The following is a 27,822-nucleotide window of genomic DNA, read 5'->3' on the forward strand; positions in this document are numbered from 1 at the left end:
AATTAAAAGTATAGCACAAGATAGAGAAGCATGTGTGACTGAAGCCCTGAACCTGCCTGAGGGCAGAGAACATGAAGAAAAAGAAGATTTTATAACTGCAAAATATAAATATGAAACAGATCTGGATAAGCAAATTAATGTGTCTGCAATTTCCTGTACTGTATTTATTTCAAATGAATTATTTGCCTGTCGTGTTGAATATTGGTAAATGATAGAAGTCGCGCTGATTGTATAAAGCCAATCAGATGACCAGTGCAACTTCTGGGTATGTGGGACAAGTGGTTGAATAGGTTTTAAGAGTAACACTAAGTTGCAGAATGGTAACTCCATTAGCTCTTATTTGTGCTTAGCAGCAGCACTAATTGACTCAATAGGTGTGAACAATGCGTCCCCAGTAAAGTCTCTCATAATCCGTCCATTATATGGAAATTTTCTTTGTTCTGCTGAAACTATTATAAATGTGTAATTACCCACGGGAATTAAAAAAAATTTCTCTATAAAGAAGTTTGTTAAACAGAGGTCCACCTTGTATATGTCAAATTTTTTTGGTGCCCTCCTGAACTGCCGCCCATAAGCAATGCTTACCTCGCCTACCCACTTGCAGCAGCCCTGACTATGATGTGGTCACAAAGGAACTGGATGCAAAAAATAATTTTGATATCATATACTTGGATTTCAGGATAGCTTTTGATATTGTTGCACATGGAAGATTACTGTACAAATTGGAGCAGTATGGCATTAAGGGCAAGTTGCTACAATACATAAAAGGATTGTTGAGTGGGAGAAGACAGAGTGGTGATCAATGGCTACTGCTCTACATGTACTAATGTTATTAGTCGTGTCCCTCAGGGTTTGGTGTTTGGCCCATTATTGTTTTGTATATTTATAAATGATATTGATGAAGGTATATCAAGCTTAATGTCAAAGTTTGCAGATGATACAAAGGTTGGCGGGTTTGCTAATGACAGTATGCTGCTGCAACAGGATCTGGAAAAGTTGGGTAGATGGGCTGAGAAGTGGCAACTGAAGTTTTAACATTGACAAATGCTAAGTACTGCATATGGGTAGCAGTAACCTCAGAGAAATGTACCATCTATGTGGTGTTACACTCGGGTAGTGGAGAATGAAAGAGACCTGAAAGAGGGTAATTGTGCAGTCAGATATGAATTTTTCTGAGCAGTGCAGAGAGGCTGCTGGAATAGGTCATGGGATTTTGTCAATGATACACAGGAATTTTGCTAGCAGGGTTGAGGAGGTGATTATCCCCTTGTATAAGGCAATGGTCAGGCCACACATTGAGTACTGCGTACAGGTCTGGAATCCTCATCTTAGGAAGGATGTAGAGTTGCTGGAATGAGTACAGAGGAGGGCAACAAAACTGGTGAAGGGAACAGAGTGGTGCTTTTATGAATAAAGGCTTAAGTTCTGCAAATTGCAGCTTCTGGAGACTAGGCACCTTCGAGACGATCTGGATGAGGTGTATAAGGCCTTGAATGGATTGAGCAGGCTCATTGCTGATGGGATTCTTCCTCTTGTTCAGATTACAAACCTTGAAGGCACATAGATTCAAACTGAGGAAAGACAGTTGTAGAATAGATGTGTGGATGTTTGCCTTTAGCCAGCGGGTAGTTGATTGCTTGGGAAAAACTTCCATCTGTTGTTGTGGAAGTAGAAGTTGATAGCTTAAATAAATTCACGGCAGAACTAGAGAAACATTTGGAATGAATGGATCAGTGAAATGGGAATGGTTTTTTTTTTTTTTGGCTGATGCTGTATAAGCTTGCTTTCTTGTATCATGTGCCTCTACTAATGCTAATTCTTAAGTTTCAGCTTGATAAATACTTTGATATTGTGGTCTTTGTAGCATAGAGTAAGTAGCCTGTGGCAGGTCTAGGATGTCCTAAAATTCTTTGTTCTGTGTACATTTGGTTTCTTTTTTTTTTTTAACAGATAATAAAAATGCATGTAGCATTTTATATGCACCCTTTGATGAGCATGAAGCACTATTAACGGTTTAATTTAAACCTAAAATTACTCGATGGAGGGGGACCTCTTAAATGTTATAGCTCAGGGACTGCAACAACCTTAAATCCGGCCAGGGGCACTTTATCCAATAGGCAAAAAAGACATCTGTCTTGGGGGCTCCAAAATCACTGTTTGGAAAACTCATTGCTGTTTTTTGCTAATATTTTTAAGTGATTTTTATTGGAAACTGACTTTCTACCTGAAGGTCGATGAACTTGAAGATAATTTGAAAATTACGTTTCTTCAAAAATGGTTTTACCGATTTTGATGAAATTTTATATTTAGTTCTTCCTTAAATTGTTGAGTTAATTGAAAAAGTAAAGACTGCCTTGTATGGAACCAGCACCCCCTGATAGCCTTATGCTTAAGGGTGTTCCCACGTAGAATGCAGGTGACCACTTATCTGGAACTAGCAGCGAAATGCAGCTAAAGCTTCTCACAAGCTATGATAATAATTGAAAGTGGAAGAGAAAAATATTTTTGCAAACAAATTTGAAAACCTTCAAAATAAAGATTCGAATTTACAACGTGCTGTAAATCTTTTAAAATCATTGTCATTATATATAGTGGCAGACAAAAAAACTGCATCACCTTAAAAAAAAAGTAACATTTGTAGTGAAACGTATAAGATATTGTTTGATTAGTCATTTTGTTCATCGCAAAGCAAAGGTATTGTATCAGACAGTAATTGCAAGGTATTGCATCAGCCATTTCTATAAATACAGCATTGGAAGGGTGTACATGCTCACTAGTATCCTATTTTGTGGAGGTGTAAGCATGGCTCCATATGTTCAGTTGACACCAAGGAAAAAAGTGTGGCTGTTGCTCAGTCCCAGGAAGGGCTTTTTACACATGCTATCTGATAAAATAGGCTGCCACCAGTCAACATTATCCCAGGTGCTGAAATTAAAGCGTGAAACCGGTGATGTGAACAGAAGACCTAGATCAGGCCGTAAGAGAGTGACTACACCTTCCCAAGATTGAAACTTCGTAATTGCCATGCTAGTGCTCCTGATCTAAAACTGGACTTTGAGATGGTGTTGAAACAAGTTCAGCAACTATCCAAAGACAGCTTTCGGAATGTGGTCTGCATTCCTCCCGGCCCAAGAAGAAGCCTCTTGACCCAACAAATGAGGAAGAAGTAGTGACTTGCTTGGGCTAAAACACATTTTTCATGGACAAAAGAGCAATGGGACACTGTCATCTTTTCTGACAAATCGAAATTCAACCCGAAAAAAAAAAAAAAAAAAAAAATTATGATATTAGGGTCCCCCGTAAATGATTAAATCTACCCATATATTTATTTTGTCTGTAAATTGCATGTGTTCTATGGTTGATTTGCTTGTTTGCTAGGTGAAAAAGCCCAGTTTCTGGGGGGGGAAAAACCTTGCTATCTACGCTGAGACCGACTAACTCAGCCACAGAGTGAAAAAAGCCCACTAAAGTTCTTCGCATCATCGACGGTATTCAAACCCAGGGCTTTTCCACCTGGTGTGGAGTGGACAGTGATGATACCACTATTCTACATGCACAGACAAAATTCAACCTGCATGGCTCGGATGGGAAGCAGTATGCGAGAAGACTAAAATCAGAGGCATACCATCCTGACTACATAACACTGACTAAAGAATTGTTAATATGTATAATTAACCACTCTTTTACCACCTGGAATTTTTAATGTACAGGGTGTTTCAAAAATATTGGTACAAACGTTTAGGGGAGGTAGGTAACATCTAAAGGAATGTGAATCGCATAGGAACCCATAACCGGAAACGTCACCATATGTTGGTACACGGCGCTGTTCATCAGTTCGCGAGAGGGAAATTTTTCTGGTTTACTCATTCAAGCAGTAGTCACTGCATGAAAAGCATGCATAGATATACGAACTGTGAGCTGGCAGACATCCACCTAGTGTATGGATTAGCAGAGGTCCCACACAGTGTGCGCTCCCATGTGGCATAACATCGCTTCGCAATAAATGTGTGGGCAGGTATGGTCGGTGACTGCTTAGTCAGCCCATACCTGTTACCATCCTGCATGAACTCCACTAAATATCGGATCTTTCTTGAACAAGTTCTACCAGGGTTACTTGACAATGTTCCAGCAAATGTGAGACGCAACATTTGGTTTCAACGTGACGGGGCGCCTGCCCATTATGGAAGGTGTGTTCGTGACAATTTGAACAGGCGTTTTAGGCGTCGATGGATTGGCCATGGTGGACCCGTTGCCTGGCCCTCACGCTCACCTGATTTATCGAGCCTTGATTTCTTTCTGTGGGGGGGGCCCTCAAATCTATCGTGTATGAATCGCCTGTGGAGACGGAAATGGATCTCGTGGCGAGACTCATCTGCACTGCTGCTACTGTCAAAGAAACTCCAGGTGTGTTCGACCGTGTCCGCCAATCCATGCTGCGTCGGTGTCATGCATGCATCGCGTCTCATGGTGGAACCTTCAAGCATCTGTTGTAACATCATGAAATGCATCCATCTCGTACTCCATTGTTAATATTATGTCAAAATAATTTTGCCACTAATTACTGTCTTGTGTCATTTCTGCTTCTTGTGCCTCTGCTACTACTTTCCTGTGACATTTCCGGTTATGGGTTCTTATGTGATTCACATTCCTTTAAATGTTACCTACCTCCCCTAAACATTTGTACCAATATTTTTGAGACACCCTGTATATTTTATTAAGCGTAGCCTAAACTAATATATAAAATTTATACCGACTGTAAAGTTCCCCGCCAGTTGGATGGTCTGGAAATGCATAACAAGCAAAGGGGTAGGGCGAATTAAGTTTATTAACGGAACGGTGAATGCAGAAACTTATATCAAACTACTATCTTGGAGGAGTGCCTAAAATCCATTATTAAGGATCACCACACAGAAGTCCAAAACTGCATTTTTCAACAGGACTCAGCACCTTGCCACAGCAAAATTGGTAAGTTTTATGCTAGTTAGATTTAATGATGAGTTTGTTTTCTTGTCTTATAAGGCTTAAAACATACACCAATGTTTTCCCTCGTTTTTCTCCCTTAAGGTGCAGTCATACCTCAAATGCAAAAATTACAGTGTTGGACTGTCCTGGTAACAGTGCAGATTTGATCCCTATTGAAAATTGCTGGTACATAATGTCGTCTAAAATTGCTCAGAAGAAGCCAACAAGTAAGATTCAGCTGCAGGAGAGCATTGTAAGGGTGTAGTACCACGAAATTGGGCAACCGTATATCCAGAAGTTGATTAACTCTATGCCAGATCGTTGCAAGGCTGTAATTGCAGCTCGAGAAGGAAGAACAAAATGTTGAGGACTTATTTTTCTGATTTTATAGTACATAATACTGTTAGGTTAACTTGTCATTTCAGTTTGTACACATAAATGAAATAAAATATATGTTTGGTTGTCATGATTGCCATTTGCACGGCACCTCCGTAGCCAGGTGGGAAGGAGCAGCAGCGCGTAGCACACGCTTCTTGATTAGACCGGGATTCGAGCCCGTCACCACCAAATACGGAGGATGCGGAAAGGTCAGGGAATGACCACCGCATATCCCAGAGCAATATGGCCTTAGTTGCTAATGCTCCTAAAAACCAAATAACAAACAAACCATTTGCATGATTTCTCATATTTCCATTAATTACGCATTTTATCCTTTAGGAAGATATTTATGGCAATTAGGTATATCAGGTGGAGTCTTTTCATTGGATTTCATTCACATATCCCATCTAACAAATGTATTTTGAACATTTCTGCAACCCACAATGCAGCGCAAAACACATTATTTACAAAATTCAAAAGTGATGCAGTTTTTTTGTCTGCCACTTTTTACATTTTATACATTTTGCAAAAAATGAAAATTTATATTCACCTTCTTTAATGTACGAAGCAATTCAAGGACTAATATCAACTTTTCCTAATGTTGAACATAATTTCAAAAATATTTTTGTTAATTCCTGTTTCGAACACATCAGCAGAATGATTGTTCTCTATGCTTAAAAGAGTTAAGAATTATATTAGAAATTCACTTGGACAAGAAAAATTAAGTAATTTAGTAATAATTTGTATTGAGAATGATATCACAAACAGAGTTGATTATAATGAATTGATATACAATTTCTCAGCCCAAAAAAGCATGAAAAATCCATATAAAGTAGTATAAAAATACTTATTATTTTAAGTGTATGTATTATTTCTGAATTATTCATCTGGATTAGATATTTTTCTTTTCATATAATTTGTTTTGTTGTCACAATAAAATGAAATTGAAAATGTTCTTTATTAGTTTTTTTCTTTATATGGGACCCCCAAATTCCATTTTGCCTTGGGCCCTATGAGGGTATAACACACCTCTGAATCTGGCCATGGGTAAAGCGGCCAGATGTCCCGGATTTCAGCCGTTTGCTCCGCATTGAAAACTGTCCCGGATTGGACAAGTAGTCTCCATACTTGATGGCAAACATATAATGCAAATCATTTGAATTCCTTATGTTTCCTGATGAAATGAGTTGAAATCCTTTATTCTGTTTAATCGTACATTCTAGTTTGTTTGTTTGTTTTTTTTAATCCTCTTTTTTTTTTTTTTTTAATATTATTTCACAAATCCAGCAACTTTTGATGGCACTTGGTGCACTGGAATCAAAACAGCCATTGCAAGCTGTGATGCACACAGCTTGCAATGGCTGTTTTTTCTAAAAATGAAGTGCTTCTAAATTTTTTTTTTAATTTCGATGAACTAGTGTTAGTTAAGTTCATATTGTTTTATCAGATAGCAAGCCTGCTCTCATTGTTCATGACCTCTACCTGCCACGTGACTAGTCGTTCATTCAAATTCTGTTTTTCCTTTGTTTTATTATTTCATTATATTCTTAGAAGATCATATAGGGTTATCACTTTTAGTTGTGTTCTATTTATATAAGAACATATCACAAAAATAAATCAAAATAGGAGATTTATTTTTTTTTTGAGAAATCTTAATGTATTAGCAGAGAAAGAGAAGAGGTAAGTGTAGTCTAATAGCAATGATGACTTCATTGGAGATGCAGGGGGCATACTTAGTGGTGATCTTAGTTAGTGTTCTTCAAATAGTAAAAAAAAATTGTATTTGTTAATTCTATTGTAATAATCACATCACAAAGTGTATTGAACACCTGCTCACAAAGCTTTGTTTTCCACTTGCTATTAGGGAGTAATGCTAAACTAAACACCAGAAGTAAAGGAAACAGTTTTGATGTCAGCCCTGAGAATTATGTTGTTTATTTCATCTGTTATTTGCAGGAGAAGGCAAAGGGATACAGTAAGCTGCGTATTGAGCAAGATAGAACAGCAGTTAGTTCCGCTAAAGATACTAGTCCAGCAGATCCTGAAAATGAACTAGAAATAGCAGATCTGTCAGCAAAGTCAGACTTAGGATTTACTTCTGATTCACTTTATACTACATCTCCTAGTCCAATAGATGATGGTAAAGTAATATCTTTATTTCTATATTAATTTCATTACATAGTTATTTTTACTGGGTATAAAACTAAAACTAAAAAATTTTTTCAAATTAATTATCTAAGGTTTTCAAGGAGTTTCTTAAATTACCAGAGCTATAGAAATACCAAATGTTTGATATTTTATAATTGGCAACTCAAGTTCAGTATTGAACTTGAACTGCCAATTATAAGAAGTTAGAGTTACTACTGAATTTTAAAATGAAAACTCGATACGAGCAGTTCTTGATTGTCAGACATTGGACAACTCATTCTTTCAAACATTATACACTGCCCTAATATCTAGACACACACACACATATATATATCTATAATTAACCTTTATTTACAGGAAAACTAATGTGTGCTCAAACCTTTAGACTTTTTTACAACCTTTAATCTCCGTGGAACACCCTGCACTAGTTTTTTGGACAGTCTCTTAACATGCACACCTGATGATTCAATTCATCTCAGAGGTCTCTGTATGATTGAGGTCAGGACTCTGGGTTGCCTAGTCCAACTTTTCAATGCTCATGTCCTCAAACCAGTCCATCACACTGCAATATGGAGTATGACAATGGAGCATTGTCCTGCTGATCAGGTTTGGACTTTCCTAATGTGCTGCCTGATAATGTAAGTAATGCACTATTGTGCAGAGCATCTAAATAGGCCTCAGTATTCGTGGTTTTGTCTAAAACAACCAGGCCAAACTATGAAAAAACAGCCCCAGCTGATTACACTGCCCCTGTCAGGACAATATAGTCTGGCAGATAGCTTTCTCTGGGCATCTGCCATGTCCAGTCACTACTGGTAGACTAAGTACCATGACTTGTCGCCCCAAAGCACAACTTTCCATTCGTCTACAGTTCATGAATAGTAGGTGTTACACCAAGCTAGATAGTGTCTGGCATTAGTCAGAATGATTAGTGGTTTATGAACAGCTGTGTGACCATGGTAACCCATATCATGCTGCACTGGTGCTGACATGTATCCCAACCATCTCACTAACGGCCTACGTACATGCTGCAACAGTATTGATCTGTGTTCTGAGTGGATGATTCTTTGCACAGCAAAAAAGGAAGCATTTTAATTTGCTCCTCTGGCCCATTATGCATCTCCAAGCCATCTAGCTCAACAAAAATATTAGTACTGATTTAGTGTAGTTAGAAAATTTTCACTTGGTCTGCACCAATCCTAAACCCAGTTGAAGATTCCAACTGCATAGTTGTCCATTTAGCATCATTAGCTCAGTTATGTGTTTAGGAGAAATTTCAAGTTTGGATTAAATTGTGAACAAGATGTGCACCCACCAAAATTTTTGGTTTTCTAGAATAATTTTTGTTTGTAGGGTATTTTAGAAAATATTGTACAGAACTGTAGGCACATTTATTTAGAAAAAAATTACAAAAATATGATGCAGGCACATGAAGACCTTACTGTTATAAATGCTGTTCCAAATTAACATTAACTAAAAAACGCTGTTCCAAATTAACATTAACTAAAAAAAAAACAGTGAGCATAATATCATTGATATAAACCTGGAATTCTTTTATGAAAGATTAGCATTTCATTGGCCCATCTCACTTTAAATTGCTATCTTGCACCCATCTACAGGGTGCCTCCATAGCCAGGTGGGAAGTAGCAGCAGTGCATAGCACACGCTTCTTGATTAGACCGAGGTTCGAGCCCGTCACCACCAAATACGGAGGATGTGGAAAGGTCAGGGTATGACCTTTCCGCATCCTCCATATTCCTGGAGCAATATGGCCTTAGTTGCTAATGCTCCTAAAAATCAAATAACAAACAAACAAACAACAAGCACCCATCTACATGGAATATCAAATTCATGATGTAATTGTTGCAGAGTTCATATTTATAGACCTGTTAACATTGAAAAAAAAAAAAAAAAAAAGGTGTCAAGCAAGTTGGAAGGAAACTCTTGACAGCTTTTTTTTTTTTTTTTTTTTTTTACAGTAATTTTCCATCCTATAATGTGCTGTCAGTTTTCTATGAGGTGTAAATTTGTGCTACTTCCAGGCCTCGACAAGTATTGGATTTGGAACTTTTGTCATGAAATGCTTCACTAAAGACAGAACAGTACAGTATTTGGTACATTAAGATACGGGCAGCTGCATGAAATATTGTATATGTTTGTTTTTACATTGGCTGATGTTTGTCAGTGAACTCTGTCATGCTGGAAAATAACTCTTTCTTTCCTGAAAAGAACTATTTCCTTCAAATTTTTTTTTTCTTGCCCTGTGAAATTCAGTTTTGAATTTCAAAGGGAAAGTTTCTTTAACTTACCCTTTGGAAGCAGTAGTATGGTGATGCACTTATTCTTCATAAACTAATAAAAACTAGCAATGGCATCTAATTCATTCCCAATTTCCAAATTAATTTGAATATGACAATCATAGGCAACAATTATCCCTTTGGTATTTGTGTTCAAGAGCTGCTCAGAGAGCTTAACACTGCTATAGACAATGTTGCCAAGGCAACCCCCTTTCACCCTTGCATGCTCACTCTGTGCTATGTGACTTCATCTGTCTACCTACAACTCTGTTGCACTCATTGGTCTGCTTTTCTCCAATTTCCTGCCTGTCTTCACCATTGGCTCAAAATCAGAATCATCTTTGGGATCCTCTGCATGCATTCTTCCCAGATAGTATGGTTTCTGAGAAGATTCTCTACAAGTTCAGTATATACATCACAGAACTTGGACCAAAATAAAATGAATCATTATTAAAGGTGTATCGTATACACAGATTCTTTAAATACATTACAGGTTTTATCTATGATGACATATAATCCTCATTCAGTCCTGTCCAGGGTTCAGTAGAAGTTATGTTCTCTGTTAATCTGCATTTGACATTTGCTTCTGTTGAATCCCAAGACACATTGGGATCGGGGTTTGGCAGTAATGATCAGCCAGATCAGCATAATCCTAGAGGAATCACAGCCTGCTGGTCCCCTATACAGATGCAGGCAAGTAATAGGAAATATGTTATACTCTCAGTGGCAACAATCATGGCACAGAGATAGATCACAAGCAAGTTGTATAAGATTAAGCCATGTAATCCAAACACAGCGGTCTAGTCTGCACAGGGACAGTACAGGGGAAATTGTTCTTGCTCACCTCTGCATAGGACTTAAGCATCTTATGCATTCTTTTCTGCTGAAGGCAGATGACCCTCCTGTGTATGAGGACTGTGACACCTTTTTAACCATTAGACACATTTTAACTGAATATCCATGTTTTGCATATGAGTGACATATATCTTTTACTGTGTTTAACTGTTTGACTGAGCCTTATACTTTACTATCTGACAATGACCACATGTTTTTAACTATAAAATATACTCTTTTATTACATATATTTTTAATACTTATTTATATATTGTTTTTACCATTTTCACAATTTTCTTTTCTTATATGGCTTATCCTCTTTTACATAGTAATCGATTTTCATGGGTCACTGTAATCTATTACAGTAGACTTTCAGAATAACGGCACCTTCGGGGATTCAAGATGCCGTTATTTCGATTTTTCCATTATCTAGAAAGTTTTATTTTAAATATATTAATAATGAAGCTAAAAAAGAAATTGAGATTAAGAATATGATTTTTATTAACTGCACATAAAAAACATAAATGTGGTGACAATCCAGTATTATACTCTGCCATTAATACACTCCTACTTACACCCATTCTGTTTTTTCTATTTTTATATCGTTTGTCACTAAGTTTTAATGTTCTTAATTATTCTTCTTTTCTTCTCTGTATGAGGTTTATTAACATTAGGAGCCATAGTGAGGGGTTTTTAGTTTAAAATAAATGTAAAACAGCATATAATCTGTGACTTGCCATTTTATTTTTTCAACACCAATCTCAGTGTGCCATTATTTCGACAGTCTACTGTTATTGCCTTTTTATCTTTTACTATTTTTATGGCTGTTTTTATTCATTTCCCGTTGTTGACATTATAGCCTATGTTACTGTTGCACCAACAAATCAAAATGAAATGAAACCAAGCATATATACCATTAAGAAAATTAAGGATGCCAAAATAGATGAATATGGAGCTGGCCAGTCCAATTGGGCAGAAAAAAATAGCATGGGAAAGCAAGGAAAAGTACTGAAGCCTGCAACAGCTACAAGTTGATCTGTATTAGTATCACATGTAAGGTTAGGGAGGCCAAGGCTGAGCATAAGAGAACACTGGCTAAGAGAGTAAAGAATAGGGATAAGGAGTTTTTTCATGTATGTGAATACAAAGAAGAAGAATGAACCAGATCGGACCTGTGTGTAGTGGGAAAGTCTAAAATAACCCAGCAGGTATTACAGATAAATTGAATAGGTACTTCACATTGGTCTTTACTGACAAAAGACCCTTCAGGCTGAGGAAATGTGAGTGAGGCTGAGACAAGTGCAATTAGGATTTCAAAATTACAAATGACTGTTTATATAAAAAAAATCTTTCAAGCCTAAAGGCAAGTAAGTCTCCTGGAGTTGATGGCATTTTAATTTTAAAGGAGGCAGCAAGATAGTGTATTGAACCATTGGGATTAATTATGAGGGCATCATCGGACTTGGGAGAGATTTCTATGGATTGGAGAAGTGCCAGTGTATAGCCAATACATAAAAGCAGTTCTAAGAGAGAGAGGTCAGTAACTACAGACAAGTTAGTCTTACTTCAGTGGTAAGGAAAATCTTCAAGGCAGTAGTTTTGCTTAATGGAAAATCATGTTAAACCTGGTGGACTATTTTGACACAGTTACATGAGCTGGATGTAAGGAACAATTTTGACATAGTTCATTTGGATAAAAGTAACACTTTTGACTCATGAGAAGTTACCTTATTAGCTGTAACATGTTGGGATTACTGGAAAGATTCTAAGATGGATTGCAGGGTGACTGCAGGGCAAAAGACAGAGGGTTGTGATTAATGGATATTCTTCAGATTGGTGTAAAGTCAGAAGTGGGGTTCCCCTTCCCCCAGAAGTTCTGTTTTTGGACCATTGCTGATTTTCATAAATGACATCAATGACGGGGATAGAGAGAGAGAGAGAGAGAGAGAGAGAGAGAGAGAGAGAGAGAGAGAGAGAGAGAGAGAGAAAATCTTTATTGTACAGTAAAGATACAGATACAATAATGTGCCCGCCACAGCCAGGAGGCCAGGGGCTTGACGATGATATAGGGTAATATAAAAATATGTACAGTATAAAAATTTGTGCAATATAAAAGATTACATAACAATTAAAAACGTAGCATTAGCCATTCAATAGATATGAGTATGTACATAGTTGTGAGGCAGACAGTACACCAAGGTATGTGCACGTTCATATGTACAAAGCACATATTTAAGCATATTCACACAAGTCAGAATATTTCACAGTGCCAAATTGATGTTCGGTATTGCATTTTCTTGTGAGACAGTTCGTCGATTTGCCTGCGACGTGCCGTTATGCGCCTCATAGGAGATAGCAGATGGAGATATCAGTATGAGTCGACATCAGGGGCCAAACAAAAGGGGAACAAGTTCGGCCAACGAGCGCCTGTAATTGCGATCAGAAGCGAATTTCTGCAGGTCAACTCCGATCATTAGCAGGGCTTGTACTGTAGGAAGTACTTGTCCAGGTAGGAATCTGTCACTGATCTTCAGCCTGTTCCGTTGTAGCTGAAGAAGAGGGGTGGCTCGTAAGGAAGGAAGTGGAACATGCCACTGGCATATATCCCAGAAGTCAGGGGAGTTGATTTTGCCAACCAGCATTTTGACTGTGGTCACAGTTCTCCTCATGCTGATTATTTGAGGCAGCCGCGGGATTCGGAGTTGGTCGGCCATGCTGGTGGTCCTCTGCTGAGGGGGGGGGTCGATGTTTGTGGGTTGCCCACTTCAATATCCAGTATTCACTGGCGAAGATGGGCTTCATGAGAGAAGGTACTGCGGATGCCCATATTTCAGAGGCATACAGAAAGGTAGGATACACAATGGTTTCCAGATATCTGATTGTGGTTCTTGCGTCTGTGTTATGAAGAAGATGTTGACGGGCAATCCAGCGCATTCGGTTGATCTTGCATAGAACACATTCGATGTGACAGTTGAACCTAAGGTTTGGGTCGAAGGTTACACCGAGATCTTTGTGTTTAGTAACACTTGGAATAACTGCACCCTGCAGTGAGGGTTGTATGGATGTGGGACACTTCTTCAGAGAAAAAACCATAATAACGGATTTTTGGGGATTCAGTTTGAGACCGAAATGGTTGAGATGGCTAGAGAAAGCTGTGATCTTATTACAGATTTCCGATGTGATCACTCCCCTGTCGGCTGATGGTGGTATTTCCGTTAGGAACTTTATATCGTCGGCGTAGGTAATGACATCATCTCTGTTACACACAAACGGAATAAGGAGGCCGGTAAAAAGTAACCCTGATAAAACGCCACCTTGCGGCACACCAGCATTGATGGATCGGGTGTAGCAGAGGTTACGATGAGTGAGGTACACTGTTCTATTCCGGAGGAGCGAGTGCAGAAAAGCGAAAACGTCACCTTTGATCCGAAAGAAATTGGTTAGAGGACAATATGTCAAACTTTGCAGACAGTGTAACGATTGTGACAGTTGCTAATGTTCAGTACCAAGCAGCACTCCTTCAGGATGACTAGAACAGGCTTCCAGAATGGTCAGAAAACAACACCTATGTTTTAATGCAGCAAATTGCAAATTCTCACACTTGCTCAATGGCAACCCCAAAATAACTTATACACTTGGTGGGGATGAATTAAAAACAGTAGAGGAAGAAAGGGATCTGGGAGTTACAATGCAGGCAGATAGGACGTTCTCTGAGCAGTGAAAAGAGGCAACCAGGAAAGTCTATTGTGTCCTATCAGTGATTGATCAAACAATATCCTGTAGATCTATATCTGGAGGTCATAATCCCACTTTATAAGGCAATAGCAAGACTGTATTTGTAATACTGTGTCCAAGCGTGGAGATCTCATCTGAAATAAGACATTGAGGTTCTTGAAAGAGTTCAAGGATAGACAACTCGCATGATGAAATCAGCAAAAGGACAACCGTATGCGGTAAGACTTCAATTATGTGAGCTACAGAGTTTGACAGCCAAGCACTTTAAAGAGGACATGATTGAGATTTATAACATTCTGAGAGGGGTTATTAAAATGAATGTAGACAGAATATTCATTGTTTTAAAGAATTCCAGAAGTCCAAAATTCAAGAATTCCAGAGGTCCATTGTTGTTTTCAATAGTTATCAATGTATCGATGAAGGTATATCAGGCTTAATGTCTAAGTTTTCATATGATACAAAGGTTGGCAGGGTGATTAACGATAATCATCCGGCCAGCTGCAGCGAGATCTAGAAAAATTGGGTCGAAAAAGCCCTTTGAGTAATTGTACAATCAAGATAGTTCATTGGGTTTTGTCAATTATATACAAAAACTTTTCTAACAGGGATAAGGAGGTGATTATCCCTTTGCATAAGGCCACAGTTAAGCTGCACCTTGAGTACTGTATACAGGTCTGGATGCCTCACTTTAGGAAGGATGAAGATCTGCTGGAATGGGTGCAGAGAAGGGCAACCAGACCGGTGAAGGGAACAAATGGATGCCCTACCTAGAAAGGCTTCGTTCTGCAAATTGCGGTGTCTCAAGACCAGGACGTGCTGAGAAATCTGATTGAGGTGTTTAAAGCCTTGAATGGCTTGCATAAGCTGAATGTTAATGGTATTCTTCCACTTGCTGAGACTACATACATGAGGGGCATAAATTCAAGTTGAGGAAGGATAGTTACAGGATAGATGTTCAGATGTTTGCCTTCAGCTAGCAGGTGGTTGATTGTTGGAACAGGCTTCCATCTGTTGTGGAAGTGGATTGGTTGAATAAAATTGGTTAAATAAATTCAAGGTAGAAGTAGACAAATTCATGGAGAGCATGGTTAGTTGAACTGTTTTTTTTTTTTCTTTTTACATCATTCACCATTACTACCACTACTAAAATCTTCTGAAATCAAAACTAGACAACTTACCTGGTGCATATTAATTAAAACACTGTATAATCAGACTCCAAATAAGGTGATGCTGAGTGATTTTTTTTACAATATAATTGATATATCTGTAATGGGAGGAGTTAATTGAACTGCTGGTTACTATGTCATAGTTAAAATTAAGACCCTACCTTGTGGTTATACTGGAGGGATGCTCTTGTACAGTTTTGGTTGAGGGAAGTGTGGGGATAGGTCCAAAGTTACATGACATGGATAACACTTGCTTATGATCAAAGTGATATTCACAATTTAAGTTCGACCTTCTCTTCTGCTTCCAGTTCCCATACAAACCTTTGGAACCTGTGTCAGACTAAGAGTGACAATCATAAAGGCAACCATGCAAGCATTAGTGAATGTGATACTAATTATTATTATTATTATTAGCCATATGGTGTAAGGAAGCCTGAGGCTTATGCTGCACCAGCCAAAAAAAATTTCTGAGTTACCCTGTGTGTGTGTGTGTGTGTGTGTGTGTGTGTGTGTGTGTGTGTGTGTGTGTGTGTGTGTGTGTGTGTGTGTGTGTGAGAGAGAGAGAAGTAGAAGGAAATCACCGAGAAAGAGAAGAATGATGATATCCAGCTGAGGACCCTGGGTGTGCCAAGCCCCCATACTCACCAGATATGAGCCCCTAGGGTTGTTGATTCTGTGTGAGAGGGGGGGGGGGTTGCATGTGTTGGTGCAACAAAATCACCTGTGGAAATCCCCATGTATGACTGACAATCTTGGTGAATTTAACCTGCACAAAAAAAAAAAAAAAGGTGCAGACTGTCCATATTTAGAGTACTGTGACGAGTGAAGTTGACAGTGGATGTGAATGCGAATGTCCTAATTAACCGTTACAAATGTGCAGTGCACCCTTGAATATGTGTTATAAAAAAAATTCACAAAGACTGGTGCTGCTGCAGGTTAGATGTGTAATTTTAGTATAAGTGATTTGTTCATGTGTGTAAACTGTGCGATGACCAATTATGTGTGAACTGTCTTATTAAAAATCTTCAAACAGGCCTATGGAGCTGGGAAATTCCATACTGCAATAATTAAAGACAAACACCAGCCAAGGAATTAAAAATTTTTACTATAAAAATAAAACATACAGAAATAAAATATAATGAAATACTGTGATGCACTATCAGAAGACTAAAATATTAGAATAAATTACGATAAAATAAACTACGTTAAAAATACTGAAGAAATAAAATTTCTTCTAAAATAAACTGGATTAAAAGCGATAAAACCTGAAGCTTTCGGAGACTGCTGTCTTCTTCTTCAACAGTTTTATTTTTATAGTAAAAATTTTTAATTCCTTGGCTGGTGTTTGTCTTTAATTATTAAAAATCATCATCATCATCATTCTACTCTTCCGTTTAGCATGGGTTGAGTCCCTATTTGGATATCAACCTCCATTGTCGTTGGTCTCTTGAATCTCTCATTATTTGTCAATAGCTCTGAAAGCCTGTGTTCTCCTTTAGCCATTGGAGCCATTCTCTTTTGGGTCTTCCTGGTGGTGGTGGTGGTCTCTTATCTCCAATCCTTCCTGTCAATACTACATTTGAGCGCCTTTGTTGTTTCATCCGATTCACATGTCCAAACCACTGAAGTTCTTTTTTGTAGATTAGTTCTGTTATGCGTTCAAAATGTATATCTTTTCTTACTTGTTCATTAGTTTTGTGTTCTATCCAATTTGTTTTATTAATATTTCTTGGCATTTCATTTCAAATGCCATTATCTTTTGTCTTTCTTTCTTATTTATTCTCCATGTCTCTGATCTGTAAGTTGCTGTAGGTATGATGATCATTTCATTAAAAACCACCTTATTACAAAAAAAAAAAAAAAAAAGAAAAAAAAGTGTGCTGTTTATATTCAGGGTGCTGTGATCCCATCTGTTTAAGTTTGAGTGTAAATGGGTAAATGAATGTTAATCTTCATTGTTCTTTCTCATTAATTTCTCTCTTCATTCTCTTCATTTGTATCCTGAATATACATAAAAAAAAAAGTCTTTGTACTTGTAGATTCTAATGAGAAGGTGGGGGGGTGCATGTTTGTATTTTATTTGATTGATAGGTGCCCCCAAACATGACTAGCTGGTGGATATTGCATCTACCAGCTAGTCATGTTTGGGGGACACCTATCAATCAAATAAAGTACCTGGTCACACCCCTCCCTTCTCCCACTATCTTCACTGATGCCATACTGATTCCTCATCTTTGGTCGAGTGGCATGACATGGGATACTGACACTGGTTGCGGCTGATCTGACCAGTGTGCAATTATCAGACCCTTCTGACTCATCAAGCTAATGTGGCATCCAGTGCTCCACATGGGCATCCTGGATGATAGGAAGACTTTCACCTAAACACCTAAACCTTTGCTTGTCATCCAAACTCGAACTGTCACTCCCACACTTTTTTTTTTTTAGAAAAAACTTTTATTTATTTAAATATTTTGGGCCCTCCCTGATAAGTTCAGGTGCCAGCTTTCACTTTTCCAGAGCATTTAATCACTCTTCTTGGCCCAGATCTCTGTGCCTGATATAACTAGGGATTGGTCATAACCCATGGGCCCAAGGTTAAGAAGCCAGATGATCAACATAACCCTACATACATTACACAAAACACATATTACCATTTGGCCTTTACAGGGTAACTATTCAGTACAAGAGAGAGAGAGAGAGAGAGAGAGAGAGAGAGAGAGAGTTTATTGCAGAGTGGTGGGCACTGGTGCCGCTTGAAGTTTAGATAGCTTCATGGATAGATAAAGCAGTGGTTCCCACTCTTTTGTCACTCAAGTCACACTTTAAGTTAAAATACGAATATTAATGGCACACCGAAGCTGACCGGGCTAGCCAGGTTGGTAAAGTGCCTGCCTGGCAACCCAAAAGGTCACGGGTTCAAATTCTGCTTCGGGCTTGGATCAGAGTAAAATGCAAAAACTTTGGGAGGTACATTATGGCCACAGAAGCTGATGCGCCAATAACTAAAAGAAAAAAAAGAAAGAAAAGGCACACTGAAATAGTGATTGCCATTGAACTCAATGGAGTTTTTCCTAATCTTGTGGCACATTTGAAATGGGTTGCTGCACACCAGTGAGAACCACTGAAATAAAGTTTTACAAAATATGCTGTGAAAAGAGCTTATTTGAAGAAGCTTCATATATGGATAATACTGCACCACAGTAAAGTACAGTTTTTGTTTTTTTTTAAACTGCCCGTCACACCCTCTTCAGTGGACATAAACTGCAGGACTAACTGAAATACATTCTAGGCTAAAAAAAATTTTAATAAGAGACAATGGGTGGGGAAAGAACATAATACAAAGCTGGCTAGTAAAGAGTTTATTGTGCCATCTGTAGAAAAAAGGTTTGTTATCTGTGAAGTTTGGGTTAAAATAACTCTGACAGTCACCTTGTGTTGTTTTTTCTACCATTATCTTTTAAAGCTTTTTAAAATTTTCAGCCTAAAATGTAATTTAGTTAATCCTGTTCATTTAATTAGTTAACATCCTTGTGGGGAAGACAAAAACATGTGGTTTGAAGAATACCATTTTCTTTAATTCAGTGAAAGAGTTTATCATCATAGGTAAAGTATAAATGTACAGTAAATAACAACTGGTCCTATTGTTTTTTCAAAATATTTCATACTTTCAGTTCAGTGGTGAGGGAACCCAAACTAGGAAGATTAAATTAGTGTAACCCTTGAGTTGTGAAACCAAAACCAGTTTCAAGTATGTGCAAGTACGTTGTATCATTCACTGTCTGTTCCTTTTATATATATATATATATATATATATATATATAAAAAGCAATGATTGTTGTGAACAACACCACACAGTGTTTCCAAGGGTTAATTATGATTTAGAGTTATTTAAATTGCAAAAATTACTTCTTTAATTGACATGCCTTAATATATATCATATAATTAGGCAGTATTTTAAAAGTTTGAAAATGTGTTTGATTAGTTAAGTTTTTTTTTTTTTTTTTTTGTATTGTAAATGTACATGTGTGTTTTCATAAGCAATTTTGAGCTAGCATTTAATTTAACTAATTTTTTAAGATCCGATGTCCAGGTTATCATCAATTCCTTTGGAAGATGGAGAATATACTATTTTTGACAGAGTAACATATCTTGGGTGTGCAGCTATTAGTATCCCACACAGTGAACAAGAAATTCTGAAAACTATGGCTATTCTTCATCAGCAGTCTTCAGCTCAAGCTATTGAAATATCACTCTCAGTTCCAAATCATGCAGAAGGGTTTGTGATGTATGTTTACAATTTGCAGTACTCTCTAAATAATGTTTTAGGTCTTTCTTTTTTCATTGTAAGTTTTTAATAAATATCAGCTCAATCTGCTGAGCCATATGCATGCTTTACTTAAATACCTTATAGCCTTATTTGGTATGTACCATTAACAATTAAACAGGCTGTTCTTAAGATTGGTATTTTTTTTTTTTTTTCATATTTTAATAGTTAATCCCTATTTAATATTATTATTAATTTAGATTTAAAGAGGAATTCAAATTGTCAGAAAAGTAAAAGGTATACAGTTGGTCATCGAATTACAACCGACTTCTGTTCTGACTGACAGGTCGTAAGTCGATCTGGTCATATGTCGGCCATATATTTATTAACAGTGTTTTTTAACCTTTCTAATCTTTTTATCATCTTTATAATTTATTTTTTATAATCTTTTAAATTTTTATCTTTTATTTTTCATTTTAAATACAGTAATGTTTTTATCTTTTACTTAGCGATACCGTACATACCTTAGTTTCTAAGCCTAGGCTATCTCTCTCTATGAGGTTAAATTCAAGCGTTCTCTACATTTTAATTGGTTTATTATTCATACTGTTTATAAAAATACAAAACTACAATCTATGATTATATTGTATATAATGTGAAAAATAATACTGTACATAATGTACTGTAAACACAAAAATACAATCTGAAATTAATTACCCCAGGGGTTCTCATCTGATGAATATGGGCTTGGCACACCCAGGGTCCTGAGCTGGTTATCATCATTCTTCTCTTTCTTGGTGATTTTTTTTTTTTTTTTTTTTTTTATGAGAACCCCAAACACGAGAGGTATTATAACCTATAGTACTTAGTACCGTGCTTGGGTTGGACATTGAGAAGACGAAAGAAGATATTTGTTGATATTGGACTTGAACTTCTGTAGATTGTAATTTTCAGGAAATACGTATGAAGGAAGGTTGTTCCAGAAAATGGCAGTTGAATGAATAAATGAGGAAGATGAAAAGTTGGTTCTGTGGGTTTGAAGTTGGACAGTAAATGGATGTTGGCTGGTGGCGGCACGTGTTCGGACTGTTTTGAAAGAGAGAGCCGGAATTATAGAAGCCAATTCAGAAGAACAGTGCCCATGGAAGTATCTGTAGAAGAGGCATGCAGCAGAAACAGTGCGTCTATGAGAAAGCGAGTGGAGAGACTCTGTTAGAGATGAATCATTAATTAACCTAACTGCCCTCTTCTGAATGGAATCAAGAAGCCTGAGAGAGGTTTTGGGGGCACCACCCCAGATGTGGGAACAAAATTCCATGGCAGGACGGATTTGCGATTTATACAGAGTGAGCAGCTGTTTGGGAGAAAAGTAACGCCGAGAGCGAAAGAGAAAACCAAGTTTTTTAGATGCAGAGGAAGCAATATTTGTAATGTGCTTGTGCCAAGAGAGATTAGAAGTCAGGGTAATCCACAAAAGAGATATATCATTTTGCCTAGAAATCGGAGTGTCACTAAAGATAAGCATAGGAGCAGAAGAATCCTTTTTGCAAGATATAAGACAAGATTGAGTTTTAGAAGGGTTGAAATCAACTAAGTTGTCTTTGCCCCACTGGAGAATTACCTAAAGATCGGCATTTAAGGAATTGGCAGCAGATTTTCGAGAACTTGAAGCTGATTGAGCTGGACAAGGTTTCTCAAAATGGAAAGTTGAATGCAATGTGCTATCATCGGCAAAACTATGGATAGGATTTCCAGTCAATGGAAGAAGGTCATTGATATACAAGAGGAAAAGAGTGGGGGAAAGAACTGAACCTTGGGGGACACCGGCATTAGTGGAGAAGTTAGAAGACAGAGAGCCATCTACCATCACCCTCAGTGAGCGATCAGAGAGAAAACTGGATAACCAATTACTAAAAACAGTTGGAGCTGAGTAACAAGCCAGTCAGATAGTGTCCTGGCTTCTACTGCTGTGGTAATTTCCTTCAGCATTAACAGAGAACTGTTCCCGAAATAAGACAGTACTGGAAGAGCTATATGGCAGAATTCAACTAAGAAGAAAGACTTCACTGCACTCCGTGGAAGGAATCCCACTGTGAAAGTGAAGGAAGGTAAGTCCTCTGAGCTGTGTTGTCTTGAAAAGGGTGCTTAGATAAAACTATAATTATTTTATAAAGTAAGGATGAAGTTGAAGAAATTACGAGAAATTTACAGAAATGTTTAGTATTGAGTTGGTTTATTGGTTAAAGTTGTTAAGAAAATTTATATTGCTAAATTAAGAGAGAGAGATATATATGGAATTTTTAGCATGAAGTCAGCTTATGGATTGCTGTTTGTGAAGAGAATTGATATTGCTGATTAAGAGAAATATGAAGAAGTGATTAAGATTGAATTAGTTTAGTGTTTGCAGCTGTAGAGAGAGTTGATATTGTTAATTGAGAGAAATTTTATGGAAATGCTAGCATGTATTAACAGATTAAATGAGAAAAATTAATAGATTAGATGTAAACGAATACCAATTATGTATTTACTTGTAAGTAGATTTGTATTATAAATGACTTTCTTTTGTTTTATAATATTTATTGTCAATATTTATAAATGTCATTGCTCATGAGAAACTATGGGAAAATCCCTCAGCTCTTGTAAATTCTGATTTTTTAGTGCAGTCAGGTAGCTTGTGGGCCTTAGTGCTTGAGGAGCACTGCTGTACAAAAATCATAACAATGGCCAGTGATGGCAATACTAAGGTACAGGAAAATAAAAATTAAAAAATAAATAACCCCCACACCTTAGATTTCGTTTCCACACCAGGTTTAAACGTCAATCCCTTTCTTTCGTTAATGCAGATATAGTGCCATAAAAAGTCAAAAAGGAAATAAGATTTTTTGAAGATGAGGGAATAAGGGGGGGGGGTAAACTGCAACTCGTCTATGACTATCTCAGTACAATAGCACCAGTTAACACAGAATCCAAAAGGACGTTTTTTCTGCCACTAATTAAATATGTACCAAAATTAGATCCTGTTTAAAAATAACACTATTGATTGCTTATGTTTCATTTATTTGGACAGGTAGTGTGGATGTTTAGACCTAACCAAATTTGCAGTTTCAATATTTATTTTTTTTATTTTTAGAATAACTATGTTTAATAATTTTTTGTTAGAATATTTATTATTGTAATAAAAGTTTGATTTAAAACAGGAATTCAAGTAATTACTTGTTTTTTTTTTTTGTTTTTTTTTGGAATACTGGTATTAATACTCGTATCCCGGTTTCATAAATTAACAATACCCAAATACCGGTATTATGATTTTGACTGGTGTTGTGAGCCCTAGTAGTATCCAATCAAATTGGTCAGACAAGACTTCCCCTTAACAAACCCATGCTGTGTCTGAGCTACAGACACAACATGGGTTAATGAGGTTATGATGGACATCATGGTGAGATTCAATCTTTCTTACATTTGTTACGAGTGGCATAAATCCCACCTTTCTCTTTTGACTAAATTAATTTCCCCTAAACACAAGTTAAACTAACAGGTCTGTAATTACTGTTGGCACCGTTTGATCCCCTTTGTGAATTGGGGTCACATTTGCACACCTTCAGTCCATGGGGACCTCCTATGAGTCCCAGGAAACTCATAATTTTGGCTAAGGGTTTGCTTACTTCCTTTGCTGCTTCCTTTAATATAACTGGATAGATCCTATCCACTCCAGGTGCCTTTCTGTTTAAATTCACCAATTCTCCTCCACTTTGCTCTCATTATAACAAAATCATTTAGCTCAATGCCAGAGTTTGATAAACTTCTGGCATTCCCCTCCCTGAATAACTCCTCGTGTGAATGTAGATGCAAAATGCTCATTTAGTTTGTCAGCTACCTGAGCAGGGTCCTCAACAGTCGAACCATTCATATCAAGTAGACCAATCTCATTCATCCCCTTCGTTCTAAAGTTTATATAAATAAAGACGGCCTTGCTGTTTTTCTCAGCATCCTTTGCCAAAGATTTCTCATAATCTGGCTTTGCGTTCCTAAACTCCTTTGTGACTTGGTGAAAAACCAGCTTATATCTACCATAGGTTTCTCTGTCACCTGATAATTTATATACATCCCATGCATTTTTCTTCTCTGCCATGAGTCTCATTAGTTCATCTGACATCCATTTAGGCCTAAACATTGAGCAGTATTTTTTAGTTTGGACAAAATGTCTAGTAGCTTCCAAGATTACTTTCTTGAATTCATTTATAATTTGCTGTTGGTGACATCATCAGTTGGTCCTACTGTATAGAACTTAAAAACTGTCTCAGACCATCGTAGTCACCTTTACTAAAGCAAAAACCCTTCCCTTTACCTCTAACGGTAGTTACATCTTTGAGTAAATCCCACATCAGTACACTGTGATCACTGCCACCCAGTGGTTCTTTTATCTGCAGATTCTTAATGTACGGAGAATCACTGCTGATAATCAGATCTAGAGCATTACTCCCTTTGGTTGCCTCTTGAACATGCTGCTGTAGAAAACAATCATCCAATAAATGCCTTGCTAGTGTGCGAGTGACCAACCCAGAAGTCCCAGTCAATATCTGGGAGGTTAAAATTCCCTATTATAAGACAGTCCGATTTACTGGCCCACTCTATTTCTCTGTACAGTTCATTATACTCATCAGTCATTAGGCCTATAACACATTCCTACTCTCAATTTCACTTGCCCATTGCTTATGTCATACCAAACTGACTCAACATTGCACTGTTCACCCATGTCAACTGGATGCACTTCCCCAGATTTTGTCTTTCTTTACTAACAGCATAACTCCTCCTTCCCTGTTTATCCTTTCTGTACACATTGTATTCCCCCAAATCCCAATTCTGCATTCCTTATATTTGTGTGACACCACATCTGATATCCCAACAATATCTGCCTTTGATGTTTTGATGAGCACTTCAAATTCATTAAATTTATTTGATAATCTCCTAGGATTGGTATACACACACTTAATTCCAATGTATGCGTAAAAATCAACACATTCAAATTTGGCTTGATTTCGTTATGATATGATTTACACAGTAGATCCTATGTACCGTCAAAGTGCACCTGTTCTTATTCTTATATACATGCACATGTTCTTATTTTTAGCTACCCTAACACAGCCCATGTATTTACTTGCTCCGTGATGACTCTCGGCAGTCCCTAAAATCCACAGCAACTTGTTTTCCAGGCTGCTGCTCATTCCAATAGAAGCAGTGCAAGAATCACTTTATATATTTAGGGCAAAGATTTTATATCAGCTGAAGTTGTTGTAAGTTATTGACATAGCAGCTGCTCTGGCTGTATTGTGCCTCTTAGTTTGTTCTTTGTAGTTAGAACAGATGAAGTAATGGTAGAAATAAAAATGTAAATTTTAATAGTATGTATAGTTAAGGGATATTAACTTGACATTAATTTGATATAACTTGACCTTCATAAATTTTTGAAACCTGATGCTTTTTCTTTTTAATATTAAATTGGCATGAATTTTTTTATTATTATTTTTTTCTTTGTAGCTTGTATGAACCAAGCAGTAGTAATGAAATAGCCAGATTTCCCATTCACAAAATTACATTTTGTGCTCAAGGTTACCAGGATGGGCAAGAAGTGCAGTGTTTTGCATTTTCTTGTAGGCAAGGTTCGTCTGTAGAAACAACCATTCATCAGTGTCATGTTTTCAAGTGTGATATACCTGAAGCTGTAAGGATTATCTAATTTAAATTAAAATATTAACAAACTGCATTTGTTTACATTAATTCTTTTCCAATATTACCTAGTTCTACTTTTATAATGTTGATTATTGGAAAGTTCCTTTTATAGTATTATTATATAGCTGTATTTCTTTTATAGTATTATTATAATACTATAAAATGGATTCGAATCCCACTTGGATCAGAGTAAAATGCAAAAACTTTGTGAGGTGCATTATGGCCACAGAAGCCGATGCGCCAACAACTAACAAAAAAATAATAATAATAAATAACCTTCGGTCCATTTTTGTTAACTGTGTATTTCTTTTATAGTATTATTATATAGCTGTATTTCTTTTATAGTATTATTATATAGCTGTATTTCTTTTATAGTATTATTATATAGCTGTATTTCTTTTATAGTATTAAAATGCTAGAAGGATTATTTTAATACTATATTCTCTCACACTGGGAATGATAAAGATATCTAATAGGGGTGTGAATCTAGCAGATGCATATATGTAGTATCAGAAATTCTAATGTTTTGTTTCCTTTGCTACAATTGATCTAGTTTCAGGATTGCCTAGATCTGGCAATCCTGAGGCTAGATCATCCATCAGTTTATGAGAATGCATAGATTGGGTATGGGAGTCCTGGACTCCCATACACAAAAAAAATGTGTACATATAAGAGGGTACCATTTATATTTATTGTGCTGACACTCTATAAAGGACCTGTATGTGTTGATACAAACTAGTATACCTTCGGTCTGCTGACCGAGCTAGCCAGGTGGGTAAAGTGCCTGCCTGGCAACCCAAAGGTTGTGGGTTCGAATCCCGCTTGGATCAGAGTAAAATGCAAAAACTTTGGGAGGTGCATTATGGCCACAGAAGCCGATGCGCCAACAACTAACAAAAAAAATAATAATAATAAATAACCTTCGGTCCATTTCTGTTAACTGTGTATGAAACTCTGGTTTTGAACAACAATACAGTATTCTGATACAATATTGGAATACTAGCTGAGATATTAGATACACTAGCCATATTTGACCTTCGTCTTTTAGAAACTGTGTCTGATACATAGTTGACATAAACAGATAATATACTAGTTTGTATCAACAGATGCAAGTACATGCCTGATGCACATGAATATAAATGGCACCTTTTTATGGGTTTTTTTTTGGGGGGGAAGGGATGGGTAGATAATATACACAAATACAGTAGAGTCTTGATAATCTGAACTAATTGGGACTGGGAGTAGTTTGGACTTCTGATTTGTCGAATTTTCAAACTTATTAAACATACTGTCTGGAGACTAAAAAAAAGAAGTTTAGTAAGTTTAGAAATAAAACACTAAGTTATACTTACTTATTTTTATTCATAGGTAACAAAACAAATGAAACTTTATCCACAATAACACATATGTATAGGCCTTTAACAAAAATAATTACAGTACTTATTTTTTTCTGCACCATTTTCTGACTTTGTTTCTTTGCTGCCAGATCTCTCACTTTTTTCAGCAAGAGAAGTTGATCGCTTGTTGATTCAGCATCTAGTTTGTTTGTCAGCTTACTTGTATCATTTAATTTTGTTAATTGGTAAGGTAATAAAAGTGTAAATTTGTGGATTATATTCCTCCGATTTTCGCTTATTAGAATTGCCATTTAATAGAATCAAAATTCAGTTCTCAAACACAATCACAATAACCGGCACTTACTGTAATTATTTTATGGCACCAGCATAAAAAAAATAAATGCTGGCTCATTCAGATTATTGACGTTCAGATTTTCGACACTCTACTGTACTTAGACGGCACACTATTTTGGGGCTATCTTTGTCTAATTAGATCTTATCACACTTTATTTGAAACTATATATTTATTATATACTTCATTTATACATTTACAGCTTTATCAATATTTAATTGCCAGGCAATGGGTGGTCTATTTGCAAAATTATGTTCTCTAAATAACTTTTTGCATTAAAATTTAATACTTATTCTATTGCTACTGATTTAATTGATGATATACATGCATTGCTTGGTCACTTAATCAAGACCACAAGCTAATAGTGCTTTGGACCATTATTTGCTTGAACCACTATTCTCATATAATATGGCTTGCTGTTAAAAAAGGTGTTGAAACATGGCACAGATATTGGATCATTCGTGTAACAAAACTGTCCTCAATTCCTGAAATGATATGGGCAGAGATTTAAAATTAAGTTGAATGCTGAATGCTTTTTGAAAAGTGTGGCCTTACGATTAAATGCTGTATTGGAAGAGCATGATATTGACCTGGCACTTGTATAAGAACCATACTCAGTCCA

At 36.8% G+C, this 27,822-nt stretch overlaps 1 protein-coding gene across 2 annotated transcripts in view; it reads left to right on the top strand.

Moving 5' to 3' along the window:
* Positions 1-27,822, top strand: part of LOC150087197 (rab GTPase-activating protein 1-like) — a 435,279-nt gene that overhangs the window by 88,989 nt on the left and 318,468 nt on the right. For both annotated transcript variants that reach the window (XM_090373009.1, XM_090373010.1), the window contains exons 4-6: positions 7,297-7,480; positions 19,598-19,805; positions 25,320-25,503. In XM_090373009.1, coding sequence (XP_090229135.1) covers positions 7,297-7,480; positions 19,598-19,805; positions 25,320-25,503 — 576 coding nt within the window. The remainder of the gene's footprint in view (positions 1-7,296; positions 7,481-19,597; positions 19,806-25,319; positions 25,504-27,822) is intronic.

Source organism: Mastigoproctus giganteus, chromosome 4 (assembly GCF_048544385.1).
Source record: "Mastigoproctus giganteus isolate SK-2022 chromosome 4, ASM4854438v1, whole genome shotgun sequence".
Classification (NCBI taxonomy): domain Eukaryota; kingdom Metazoa; phylum Arthropoda; class Arachnida; order Uropygi; family Thelyphonidae; genus Mastigoproctus; species Mastigoproctus giganteus.